Here is a 13,227-nt window from a genome sequence, read left to right as displayed (position 1 = left end):
CGTGAGAGTCCCCACCACTGCCGAGCTGAGATGGTGACTGCCACAGTGGGTACCATCCACAAGGCTCAAAGACCTCATTCCCAGGCCCATTTGTTCCCATTTCCTCCATGATGGAGGGTCACCCAAGGAGCAGAGATTCCAGGGGACTATGGGCTCCCTGCTAGCGCAGATGCCAGTGCTGCTACTCGAAGGGGGTCTGAAGGGGAGGGCCCGCGGCTCCTTTGTCTCCTTTGAGAGGCAGCTCGTGACTCAGGCTCCAGCTGCCTGTGCGAGGGAGGGGACACCGGGGCTGAGGTCGTGAGGGAGCGGCGGCATCGGGGGCTGGGAGCTGGGGCTCAGCCTCGTGTTCCAGTTCCCCATGCACCCTCCCCGACCTTCCCTTCCCTCGCCTCGGGGAGTCTCGCCCCAGAAGTTACAGTTAATTCCTCCGCCTGGATTACCACCCAGTAGTTTCCCTGTGGACCCTCCAAAGGCACCAGGGAAAGTGCAGATCCGGAACCGGCCGCCAAGTCCGTAGCGCAGAGACAGCCTCAGAGAGGTGAGGGCTCTGCGGGGGAGAGAGCCCCGCCGGCCTGCCAATTCTTGGGACACGACTCTGAGGTCATCCCAGAGCCTACTGCGAGCCCCCCACACACACCTCGCCCCCAAGTCGGGCCTCCCCTGGCTCCGGACGCCTGTAAGGACGGGAACGGGCGTGAGCGCGGAGATACAGGTTTGCGGAGCGCACCGCTGGCTGTGGTCCCGCAGCTCAGCTGGGTCTGCCTTTTTCCACGCCCCTCGGACTTGAACCCGCCCTTCCAGGTGCCTCTGGCCCCGCCCCTTTCCTACCACCCTGAGGCTTGGGGTCCCTCTTCCCAGCCTCCCTCCAAGGCCCCGCCCTCGGCCGAGCCTCTCGCCTGGCCCCACCCGCACCGTTCCGCAGCCCTGAGCCTGGCGGCGGGCAGTCAAGGTGCAGGCGCCGCGGAGGCAGACTTTCGCCTGCCCCGGAGGTACCGTCCTGGATGCGGGCAGGACGCCCGGGGCTGGACCCCAGAATCTCTGCAGCTCGAGGGAGTGAGGAGATGCTCAAAGGCCTGAGTTGGTAGCGTTTCTCAGACAGCTTCCTCGCCTTGCAGAGTCCTGGGAGGGAGCATGGGCCGCGAACACGCGCATCTAAGGCCTCCTGGCTCATCCCCCACTCTCCGCGCGACCCTAGGCAGTTGTACTCCACCCCGCCCCGCGGTCGGGGCCAGGGAGCTGGGGAGCCGGCAAGAATTGGAGACAGGTCAGAGTTCAGCTCTGGGTGAAGAATTCGGCCTGAGCCACCCACAGCAGAGCATCCGGGAGTGAGCTCCCCTCCGTGCCCAGAGGAGTGCCAGAGGGGTGTGGTGGATCTCAGAGGGGAAAGGGAAGGGTGGGACTCCAAGTGGTGAGACAGAGGAACACCTGGGTTCCCTGAGGGTTTTGTCCCTGTGTGCCGTGGGGCAGGCTTGGGCACAGGGAAGGTTCTGACACAGTCTCACCTGGTACTCAGAGGCCATGGTGCCCAACTCTCCAGCTCCTTTCCTGTCTCCTGCTTCTTGAGCGTCCTGCTCCGTCTCCTCTGCATCTTTGCACAGGGTCCCCCAGGAATGCTCTTTCAAAGCTTCCTTCTAGCAGGAAAACTAGGCAGGACTCAGGGCATACCCCCTCCTCTCCAAGGCACCCCCTCTGTGCTGGAGTGGTCACCGCCCTGCTCGGAGCATTCCCTGGCCCTGGCATGGGTCACCCTGTCCTGTCACTGTGTTCTGTGTCTCCTGACGAATTAAGACCTACTGGCGAGGCTGACCTCCCAGCACCACCCTGAGAGGCCCTGGTATAGATTCCGCGCATCCAGCATCTGTTGTGACTGGTGGGGCTATAAATGGATGAGTGAGATGAGAGCCTAGGACCAGTTCACTTCCTGGGGGATTTCTGAGGACTGGGGACTCTGGGCAGGAAGTGCCTCGTCTCACGAAGGAGGTGGAGCCACTCCTGGACCCTACTGGCCACATGACCTTTTAATCTCAGACAGCTGGTTGGCCCACAGGTTCCAATTTTAAGATAGGGAGACAGGCCCAGAAAATGCTACTAGTTCTCTAAAGGCAAGGACTGTGTAGGGCCATCCTTGCTGAGAGAGGAGGAGAAGAGGGGTGGGTCCTTCCTCCCGGACTTCACCAGCTGGGTCTCCCCACCCCCACCCTGAGAGCGGAGCCTGGGGCTGCCCGGCAGGAAGTGAAATGTGCCTGCAGGAAGCCCCAGGAGGAACTGAGACTTCAGCCAGCCCCACCCCCACCTGCCAGGGCCCAGGGGACCTCGGGGAAACCAAACCCTCCTTCAGGAAAAACTGGCCAGAAACACAGGCTAGGAGGAGGGGGGCTGCTTGCTTCTGTTCACACCCCAACAAGCAGTTCTTCCAAAGTCTATCTTGGATCCCTCTTACTGCAAAAACAGACCAGCTTGGGAGGGAAATCTGAGTAATGATGAAAACAAGGAGCAAAGCCTGGATCAATCCCTGGAGCCGGCCTGGCCACTCCCAAGGTGGCACCTGGGCCAGTGACCACTGCCCTTTGCACTGGGCAAGGGCAGGCGCCTGGGTCCAGCCCAGCTCCACCACTGCTTAACTGTGTCTTGGTCCAGATTCCTTCACCATTGTGGGTCTCTTTCTGTTTGTGAAATGGCCATATAATCCCTGCTCAGGGACACGAAATAGTCTAGATTTCCAAGAATGCAATTCAACTAACTGGGGCCTTGATAAGGGACAGGCCTTTGGTTGCAATGGCTCCTTCGCAGGCAAAGATATATGTCAAGGAGATGCTCCTGCCTCAGTTACAATAGTAAAGACTGAAAACAACCAAATGCCCAAGTGGAAAATTTTACAAATGTTAAAAATTTTGTTTGCAAAGTGTTCAACAACAAGAGAAAACTCACCAAATATGACAGTCAAGATATAACTTTCTAAGTATAGAATGACTGCAATGATGTCAGAGAAGCCACCACTCGGTTCTGCTGGCGTTGGATTATGGGCCATTTCTCCATAGACTCCACCCTGGACGATTGTCCTGAACTTTAAAAAAATACCTATAAAACGCGTATCATGATTTTTTTAAATAAAATATCTTTTATAAAAGCAAATACAAACACCCATGCCCCTTGTCCAGCTGCCGTCATAAAGATCGAAGGCAGTAACCTCGTGAAGGATCCTTAGAGAATGTACAGGACAGAGGGCCAGAGAGTGGGGGCCCCTAGGAGGTGGGGTCCTTTTCCCCCTTGCCTGCCTCTCCCCCAACTCTGTAAATAAAAGAAGGAACTTTCCTTCTATTATTTGCTGGGTGGCAATGATGCCACGTTTTCTCCCTCTCTAGGCCTCAGTTTCCTCATCTGTAAAATGGGGCGGGGGCAGGATTCTCTGTTTCCTTGCTGTCTTTCTTTTCTGAGGATCGCAGGCCAGGAGGACTTTGCATACAACCTTCATTTTTCAGAAAAGGAAACTAAGGCCAGAGGAAAATTGCACACCAGTCAGGGGCTTAGCGGGTACACAGCACTGCCAGAGGTTTGCATGTCTGGGCCCAGAGAAGTTTTGCCCACTTGTTTTTATCTCTAGGCCCCAGCCCCTGACTGCGGTAGACAAAGGCGGTTGGGAGAGAGGGGTGGCTGGGAAAAGCTCAGACTTCCCCAAGCCTGACGTGGAGGGGAGTAGCTGGTGGTGCCCATTCTGGGTTTGCTCCTAACCCTCTGCCTACTGCCTGCCACCTGACCTCATCCAAGCCACTTGGCTGCCTAGGGGGAGGGGCTCTGAGGTGGGTTCAGGGAGGGAGTGGCTAGGAAGAGGCTTAGAAGTGAGTATCCATGCGCTGGGAGCTCCAAATTCTATTGGCTGATGACTGTCTTCTGAGCTGGGAAAGGGGTGGGCAGGAAGGGCAGGTGTCTGCTGCTGGGCAGAAAGCATCTGATGCATGGAACATGGCCAAGGTCTACAGTGAGACAAAATGATACCCAGAACCCCATCTTCTGACTCCCAGTCCAGTGTTCTGGCCAAGAGTGCCAAACTGTGACAAAGTCCAAGGATGCTGTTCAGGGCAGAGTCCAGGTCAGGAGGTTCTGACCATGTGTAGGAGGGCTGGCAGAAGGGACAGCAGCTGACTGAGTGCACAGTACTGGAAGAGATGGGGGCTCAGCCCCAGACCCCAGAGCAAGGGCCCTTGCTGTCAGAGGAGCAGTTCCCCTGGAATGGTGGGTGAGCCCAAGGGCTGGCACAGAATGGTCAAGTGACCCCAGCAATTGTGGCTCAGTGCTTGGAGAGGGCAGGCCGCAGAGAGAAGGGAGCTCAACGGACAGGTCCAGATTCAAAGTTACAGGCCTGCCCTGGCCTCTGAATGAAGGAGCCTCCTGCAGGTCCTGGGCCCTGCCCTGTATGTGTCTAATTGTGCCTTGGAGCAGCTGAGGCCCCAGGTGGTCTCTGAGGGAGATGCCCATCAGTGTGCCTTCAGCGTGAGTTTGCAGTCCAGCCCCAGAGGCTGTAGACTTCCTCCCAAGTGCAAGCCTAGGCTCTGGAAGCTGCCACCAGGGTGACTATGGCATTGGATTGGGCCAGGCTCAGGGTTCACCCTAGGGTGCAGATACTGCACAATCTAGACTATTTCTTAAAATTATCTTGTACTAAATCCTGAAGCAAACCAGTTAATTGGTTATTCATTGCTGTCATTTGCATCAGTTTAAAAGCGGGACAGCTCTGAGGGCAAGCATTAAAAGAAATACAACACCCAGCCACAAACCAAGCATCCTCCCACTTGATCCCTCTACTAGATTCATTCTGGCTTCTGGTGGCTTCCCCATGCTTAAAGAAGAACCTCCTACTCAGAGTGCCCCAACCACTCAAACTCACAGCAACTCTGCCACAATCTTTGACGGCTGCCAAAGATGGTATGGTTTTAAGCCAAATGCAAACATGCCAATGACACCATACTGTCTGAACCCTTTGGTCTGCAGTCTGTTGTTCTGCAGGGTTAGCTGGGGAGCAGCCGGGCTCCCAAGAAAGGGGCAGGTGGGTACCCGGTGAAGAGCTGAATTCAACCTCCAAGCCCCTGGCTGAAGGCCCACAGGGAGGGCAGGGTCTGCCTCTGTCTCCCCTCCGTTGCTACTGTTGCTCAGGGCCAGCCGTCTTGGTGGTTACCAGCTCAGTGGAGCCCAGCTCTGTAGCAGGCACAGGGACGCTGTGGGCAGGTGGGGTGGTGGCTGGGTCTTCTCTGGGTGGAGGCCAGATGGGAGCTGTGGCATCAAGGGATCCAGAAGAGAGAACGATGACATTGTCCAGGGGCTCTGGTGGGGAGAACGCAGGGTCAGGATTGGGCCACAGTCTTCCCCCACCCCTGTTCTGGAGGCCTCCTGGAGGGACTGAGAGGTAGGTGATGAAGCCCCACTGCAGGGCTGGGGACAGGTGGCACCCGATTGGCCCTCGGGACTGGAAGTGCTGAGAGGGCTGGCAAAGTGAGACTGCGACAGAAGGGAGAGAAGGGCGGGGAGCCAGTCTGGCTGTCCCCGAGACCCTCCAGGCCCAGCTCCCCAGCTGGTGTCTTCCTCAGAAGTCTGGGAGGCTAGAGCTGTGTCCCTCGCTTGGCCCGGGGTCTGAGTGGGACTATGCCTCCTGCTCCGCCGGAGATGCTCGGAGCAAGCTCCGTCCCTCTGTCTGCAGCACCCTTGGAGCCCCCGCCCCTTTCACTCTGCCCCTAACCCTGGGCGGGCACGGCGCAACCCTCCCAGCGGGCAGTGCCCTCGGTTCCCCAGGCGGACTCACCGTCCTGGCCTCTGACCGCCGCCTCGGGGGCGGCCGCCCCGCGGAGCCGCCGCCTTCGCCAGCGCCAGCTCAGCAGGCACACCAGGACCAGGGCCAGCGCCAGGCCCAGCAGCGCGGGGGCGCCGAAGAGCAGCGCGGGCAGCGGCAGCGCAGCCTCCGCCTCGGCCGCGGCGCCCGCGCCCACCGACTCCTGCGGCTGCAGCGCCGTCCCGGGCACCAGGCTGCCCGCCCCGGCTGCTGGCGGAGGAGACGGGGAGGGAGGACGGGGGGCGGAGGGGACGGGCGGCCGGGGAGGTGGGGAGCCGGAGGGAGGCGAGGCTGGGCCGGGGAGCGGAGGGACGGCCGGGGGAGGGACAGGCGGTGGGGGAGAGGGGACCGTGAGGGCCGCGTGTGATCGCTGGTCCCCGTGCAGCCCCTGCCCACCGCCCCCACCAACCCGGCGCCCCCACCCCCTCCCGGGATTTTCGGGCCTCGGCGGGAGCCTTCCCCCCGTCCCCGCGCCCTGGGCCCCGTGCCTCAGCGGTCAGAGCGGCTCCACTCTTACCCGGTCCGGGCTCGGGCGTCCGGAGGAGCCGGCAGGCCACGCAGTTGCGGACCAGCGGGTCGAAGCACTCCGCCTGGACGCACTGCGTGGGGGCCGGCCCGTCCCTGCCCCTCCGGCTCCTCGCCGCCCGCCCCATGCTGCCAGGGCCGCACACCCAGCTGGGACTGAGACCGGCCTCCGCGCCGGAGGAGGAGACCTGGGGGGAGGGGGCACCGCCCACGGCGCCCCGCCCCGCCGCCCGCTGGGTGGGACCACTCTCCGCCGGGGCCCCAGGGCCCGCACCCCAGACCTTCTCTTCCTACCTGCGGTTCCTCCGTTCAACCACTCAACCATCCCGCCGGCGCCTCCCCGGCGGGCCCCTGCTGGGCCCCGGGACGGTCGGGACTGTGGCCCAGGCCAGGCCTGCTCTCGGCAGCAGAGGATGCCCCCCCCGGGGCGGGGCACAGACGTCTGGGGGCCTTCTCTGTCCTGTCCCCAAGGCCAGCCCAAAGGCCCAGGTGATCCCCGCCAGCGCTCTCCTCCTCTGGGAGCCCTTCTGCCTTCCCAGGCAGCTCTGGTTCAGGTCATCAAACACTTGAGCGCCGCGCTGTACCCGCCCCGAGGGATGGCGGCGCTGGTGGTGGTGGTGACGGGACTGGGGAAACGCCTCGCAGCAGGTCATCACCGCAGAGGGTCAGGAAGGCTTTGTGGAGGTGGTGATGAGCGGGCGTTTGCCAGATGGAGGGAGGCCTAGAGAGCACGCTGGTGAGGTTGGAGGCAGTGTGAAGAAAGGCCTTAGGCCCAAAGAGGAAGGTCCGGGGGTACTGGGGCCAGAGGGCTGGGCTGGGGCCTCGACGGAGGGGTAAGGAGCTTGGACTCTGGCCCAAAGGCACTGCGGAGCCACGTAGGGCTTAGGCAGGGAGTGTCACAGTCTGACCGTCAGTGAGAAACCTCTGGCCGGAGTGGACAGCACAGGCAGGGTGGGAGAGGACAGGCGAGGTCCACAGGCAACCCAGTTTCCAGATCTTAAGCAGACTCAGATCAACAGTTGTGGTCCCTCCATTCCAAGATCCGTTAGGCAGCCCGCAAACCCTGGCTCGTTTTTCCCGGTGGCCATGTGACCCGGCCTCCTTGCCTCTACATCTAAAGGAGGCCCCTCCTGTCTCCTCCCCAGTGTGAGGCTCACTCACCTCTCACCTGAGTCTCTCTCTCTCACACACACACACACACACACACACACACACACACACACACACACACACACACTCACCTCTCACCTGAGTCTCACACACACACACACACACACACACACACACACACACCCGACCTGGGGGCAGGGGCCAGCAGAGGGCCTCAGCATGGAACACAGGCTTAGGGCCTCAAGGTGGGCCCTACCAGACCCCTGGGGTTGGGAAGGGTAGAGAGGCAGGTGTGACTGTCCAGGAGACAGGGAGGGGGCTTGGGGACAGGTGCAACAGGGCAGGAGGGATTGGAGGTGACAGGAGGAGTCTGCTCTGGGGACAGGCAAGGCCACTGCCTCTGGGGATGCTGTGGAGGGATGGACGGACCTGAGACTGCAGCTGGCGGCACAGGCTCAGTGCAGTGACGAGCCCTGGGAAGGCCGTGCTCTGGAAGGGCCCCTTTCTCTGGCTGCCGCTCGGAGGCTGGACAGGGAGGGCGGAGCAGCAAGGAGGCTGGCACTGTGTCCAGGGCGGGGGAACCATCTAGCAGTTGTTTAGGAGGGAAGAGTGATGTGACAGAGTGAGGGTAGCAGGGGTGGTCCCCACGTTTCTGGCCCCCCCTTTGGCGTCCTGGCCCACTGTCTCTCCATCCCCTGCCCACGGGCCAGCAACTCTGTGGCAGGAAGGTGTAGGCGGTGGGGCAGCTGCAAGGGAGAAGTGGGTCTGGGGTGGTGGGTGTGGGTGTGTAGTGAGGGGGTGGGGAGCCCGGAGCAGAGCAGGGACGGCCCTCTGGTGGGGAGATGGTGGGCAAGGCTGGAAGCCCTGCTACAGCCCCCACCCTCATCACTATCTGGGCTGTGGTCCCCTGTCCCCAGCAGGACTGCATAGGCCTTTCTACACACCAGGCGCCTCATTTAACCATCATGCCAGACATTCGGGCAGAACAGGCTGAGGTTTGTGGGAACCGGGAGTGGGGAACCTGGCCCTGGGAGACAGTGGGCCAGTGGGGCTGGGGCTGGGGTCATTTACATGAGCCACCTGTGCACAGGCACAAGGCCGCTGTCTCACTGTGGCTGCTCTGACTCTGGCAGAGAACAGACGAGGTGGCCCTCAGGGCCCCAAGCCAGAGGGAGAGAACTGTGGTCTGCCAGGCCCTTACCTTGGCGCGGGCAGCCTTGAGGCAGAAGCAGAAATACTCATTTGACACAGGTGTTCACGGGGTGCGTCCATGAGCCTGCAAGGGGCAGGTCCCATGGCAACAGTGAAAGGCCTGGGGGAGCCAGGCAGGTGCCTGACCCTGACAAACCTTTTCACTTGCGCCTCCTAACTGACATGTCTGCGTGGACGGCTTAGCAGTTAGGAAGAGGGATCCCCATCAGTCCGCGGTGATAAATGTGAGGTTGGTCTCCAATGCCTTCATTATGTTTCTGGCATAGCTTTTGTCGTTTATTTATTTATGTCTTTGACATTTCTTAACTAGGAGATGTGACCAAGAGAGAGGACTTAAAAGTTTCTAAAATCAATGTGGTTCTTGCTAATTTTTAAGTAATTTGCTATCACCACCTCAATGTGTTCCTGAGTAGAAAATAAGGGACTCTGTCGCTGAAAATCTCTTCTAATTGAATCTCTTACTGCTCTCAAGTTTTTATTCACTGATGAATTTTTTTTAATGGTTAAAAAGGGAAAAGGGTCTCCCTTTATCTTTGTTCCCAAATTTCCCCCAAAACACCCTCCCAGTGGCTCTGACACAAGCACTATTACAATGTTCATTTTTCAGATGGGGAGACAGGGTCTCTGAGGGGCAAAGGGATGACCCAGCACATACTTGGGACCTGGATGGGGTCTGTGTCCAGCCAGCTGTGAAGCATGGCCTGTGCCCGTCATGCCTTGGCAACAGGGTGGGGAAGTGAGGAAACCCTACCTGCTGGACAAGCTCAGTGTGGGGGGCGCTGTCCCCAGGGGCAGAGGGGCCCAGCCCCCAGATCTAGATGTGAAAGTGCTCTGGGACCTGGGATGCACGCTGCACTTAAAAGACAGTGTTATTTGTCATTCTGCGAGTAATACCTGAACACATTCTTGTGAAAAAACCCTTGAACAATACAGAAGTCTCTGAGTAAGAAGGGGCATTTCCCTGCCATCCCCAGAGGGACGCTGTTTCACTTTGGACTCTTTCATCCCAATCTGGTTTTGTGCCTTTAAATCCTCATGTGTGGGTACAGGAGCGTAAAGGGGCCGCATGGTGTGGTGGCCTCCCTGTCCCCTCATGATGTGTCAGCTCTCCATCTCACTTGGTTACAGTGGACTGGATTCCCTAAACCAGACTTTCTCATGTTTTCAGCTCTGACAAACAGGACACTGCTAGGAAGCCCCCCTGGGGTGCACTGAGATAAACCTGCCCTGGGGGGATAGCAGCAGGACAGACATTTGGGAGGATAGCAGGAAGGATGCGATGTTGGGCCTCTGGATGCTGGGAGAGGGCAGGAGAGGCAAAGGGATCAACACAAAGTCCTGGTGAGGCCGGAGGGCAGCCCCCACCCCGGCCCCTCTCCCCTTAAACCCAGGCTATGCAAGGGCAGGTCACCCTGCGATGAAGCAGTTAGAGAATCTGTGCCCAGGTCTTCACAGGCCCAAGCTGCTTCTCCTTAAGTCCCCATTCTCCACACACGTACAGTCCAGCACCCCTCGGGGTTCCTGGCCAGGGCAGCTCCAGCACTTCTTGCAGCATGGCCCTGGGGTAGGGGATATGGCCCTCTATGGGAGGGAAAGGAGACCCCTTAGCCTCTCAGCCACAGGGTGTGGAGTGCCCACCTCCTGGGGGCCAGGCCTGCAGGTGGGAGGTGGATGGCTGAGAGGCCAGGTGAGGAGGAGGCTGAGGAGCAGAGAGCCTCCCAGGGGCTGCCCCCAGGCCTTTAGGGCACCACAGGGGAGGGATGAGAAGCCCGCTGGCTCTGGGCCTCCTGCATGAATGCACAGGCCTCCTCCACATGCAGACACCTCCACTCACTTACCAAATAGTTACAGAGACCTACTATGTGCCAGGCACTGTTTTAAGCTCTGGGCACACAGCAGGGAACCACAAAGACAAAACCCGAGGAGTGAAACCATAGTAGGGGAGGCGGTGAGAAGTGCTGGGGAGAAAAACACAGGAGGGATGGTTTCAGGAAGGGCCAGGGAGTCAGGGAAGGCCTGGTGAGACCTTGAGACAGAGAGACAGACAGACAGGGAAGAGAGACCCCCAGGGACTTCCAGGAGGAGCAGACAAGCCCAGGGAATGGTGCAGCAGCCAGGAAAGCAGCAGTTTGCAGGACCGACTCAGTGCTGGCCTGGCCCTGCGGCCCGCAGGCACCGCACTCCTGGCCTCAGCCCTACTGGGAAGGCGGCCCTGTGCTGCTTACTCCCCAGAAAGGAAAGCAAGCCCAGGATGAGGGGCGAACTGAGCCAGGCAGCCCTCAGCCGGAGCTCTCCTGCCACCACTGTCAGCAGACAGGCCCAGCCCTGCAGAAGCCTGTGGCCGAGCACGGCAGAGGAGCCCCGAGAGCTGGAGGGGCCCCTGAGGCCTGGCCTTGCGGGGCTTTTATGAAGTCAGACAGACATCTACCAAATGTTAGCTCCTGGGGCCCCCCAGATGCCTCTGGCATTTCCCCTGATGTAAGAGGGTGGCCGGAGGAAGGCTGCCGCCTCTCCAGGCCAGGGGCACTGGGGACTGTCTGCCCGCTCTCCCTCCCAGGGCTGGTCTCCAGTGGCCCCCAGTCCACAAGGGCACACTTAGGCAGGCCTCAGATTGGCGGCATGGAGGGCTGGGCAGCCATCATTGTCCTGACTCCCTTCTGATGCCCTTGAGTCTCCAAGTATCTGCAAGAAATCCTTCCACACCAATTCTGTACCTGCACCTTACGGCCCCAGGGAAGACAGAGGGAAAGTAAGCCAGCAGGTGCCTTGTGGAAAGGGTCCTTCTGTGCTGGAGTCCTGCCTGAGGTTCTGCCTAGCACCAGGTGTACGCGGAGGGGCATGCCATGGCAGGTTCATCTCAAGAACACCCCGGCGCTCACCTCACCTACCACACCCCTGGGCATGACATCCGTCTGTGGAGGGTATACACAGGGCTGGTCTGGCACTGTCAGGTCTTTAGTTTCCCTGAGCCTTATGAGAACCTCAAGAGGCTGTGGCACTCAGGGGCAGGAAGTGAGTTGCCCCAGGTCACACTGCAGGTTGGCCGCAGACCCCAAGTCAGTGGGACTCAGAAGCCGGGTCCTTTCCCACTGCACCACTTCCCCTCTGTGGCCAGGCTGCCCTGTCTCAGCCCCAGCCCCAGGCTGCCTGGCCTCTGCTCACTGAGGGGTGAAGCAGACACAGGTGCCAGGCTGCAGAGCCCCCTCCCCAGCAGGGAGGCCCTGCCTCCTGGGCACAGATGGGAAATACTATCAGATTGGGCCAGGACACTCCAGCTCGGGCCATATCCCACCCCGAATTAAGCTCCCAAGGGCTGCCCATAACCAGGTTGTCTGAGGAGACGGAGGAACCTATGGCCTTGCCCCCAAAGATCCCGGCATACCTCACCCACACGGTGGGGGCCCAGGTCCAGGCCTTCCTCCACACTCTAGGCAAGTGTGGGCCCCGCAGCCCCCAGGTCCAGCTGAAGGGCACCTCCTCCAGGAGTCTCAGGCTGCCCCCTCCTCGGACCCGCACCCCACCCTCAGCAAATGCCTCCATTGTGACCATGGCCAGCCTGTGAGGTCTGACATTTGCTTAAAGCTTTATATTTAAAATAATGGCTTCTTACTCTCCATTCTTACAACCAGTTGGGGTGAAAGGCAGTAATTAGCCTGAACCTAATCCGCAGATGGGGACGCTGAGGCTCACCGGTCAGTAAATAGCCAAGAACAGTCTGGCCTCTCTCCTTCCACCCCACCACAGCACCAAGCAACACTCTTGGGCACCGTGGGGGCACAAAGACTGGTCTTCCATTACCTCCCTTGGTCAAACTGCCTCCTGGACAGCGTCACTGGCCTCCAGACAGTGCAAAGTGGCCACACTCCCTGCCCAGGGGCAGCAGGCTGAGAGGGCCGCTGACTGCTCTTTGGGGTCGCTCAGCTCTGCCGTGAGGCAGAGGCGGCCCCTCGGTCCCAGGGACCCTGCCAAGCTCGCTGGAGCTGGCAGCAGTGACGGCACCATGTTCCCCCAGCACTTGGAAGGCTCCCAGATCCTCAGCTGCAAAAGTGATGCCACTTCTCTCCCTAAGTGGCACCAGGTGGCAGAGAAAACATGGCACAGGGCCAGAGGGAGACAGTGTGCCCCTTACTGGCTTGGCGTAGGCTAGGGAGTATGGGGAGGACCCCCCCCTTTGTTTCTAGCACTGAGTGACACATCCAGAAGAGGCAGCCAGGCTGTGTCCAGGCTGTGTCCACACTGCCGGCCTCTCCTGCTTGGAACCATGCTCCAGCAGCGCCCAAACCCAACCTACCCTCTAACAGCCCGCCGCAACTGCCCTGCAAAGTCTTGCCCTTTATGGCCGGGGCTACTGAAGCGCTGCAGACAATGCTGGTTTCTAGGAGCTGCTGGGCCCTCTGAGATGGCGGGCCTCTTCCTGGACCTCTGTTGATTCTACTCATCCTCTCAGAGACCAACACACACCTTTACCTCTCACCTCCAGCCTCCTCACTCAACCCTGGACCCATCCCAGCCTCACACCATAGCTGGCCACTTCCCAAATGCTAGGGGAGTGCCTGGTGCTG

At 59.9% G+C, this 13,227-nt stretch overlaps 1 protein-coding gene across 3 annotated transcripts; it reads right to left on the bottom strand.

The window, feature by feature from the left end:
• Nucleotides 1-3,089: 3,089 nt before the first annotated feature.
• TNFRSF13C (TNF receptor superfamily member 13C) lies at nt 3,090-6,607 on the bottom strand. Of its 3 annotated transcripts, none has more exons than XM_036931483.2 (3): nt 6,336-6,607; nt 5,792-6,109; nt 3,090-5,316 (listed from the first exon to the last, which is right to left on the bottom strand). In XM_036931483.2, the coding sequence occupies exons 1-3, from the start codon at nt 6,469-6,471 to the stop codon at nt 5,135-5,137; spliced, it is 636 nt and encodes a 211-aa protein (XP_036787378.2). In that variant the 5' UTR covers nt 6,472-6,607; the 3' UTR covers nt 3,090-5,134. The 3 variants fall into 3 exon arrangements, with proteins under 3 accessions (XP_036787378.2, XP_036787380.2, XP_036787379.2); XM_036931485.2 differs by having other exon boundaries at nt 5,792-6,025; nt 6,336-6,606; XM_036931484.2 differs by having other exon boundaries at nt 5,792-6,028; nt 6,336-6,605.
• Nucleotides 6,608-13,227: the final 6,620 nt, after the last annotated feature.

This window comes from Manis pentadactyla, chromosome 10 (assembly GCF_030020395.1).
Source record: "Manis pentadactyla isolate mManPen7 chromosome 10, mManPen7.hap1, whole genome shotgun sequence".
NCBI classification, from domain to species: Eukaryota; Metazoa; Chordata; class Mammalia; order Pholidota; family Manidae; genus Manis; species Manis pentadactyla.
Note: the sequence above shows the minus strand (reverse complement) of the source record. Positions and strands in the feature narration are given on the sequence as shown.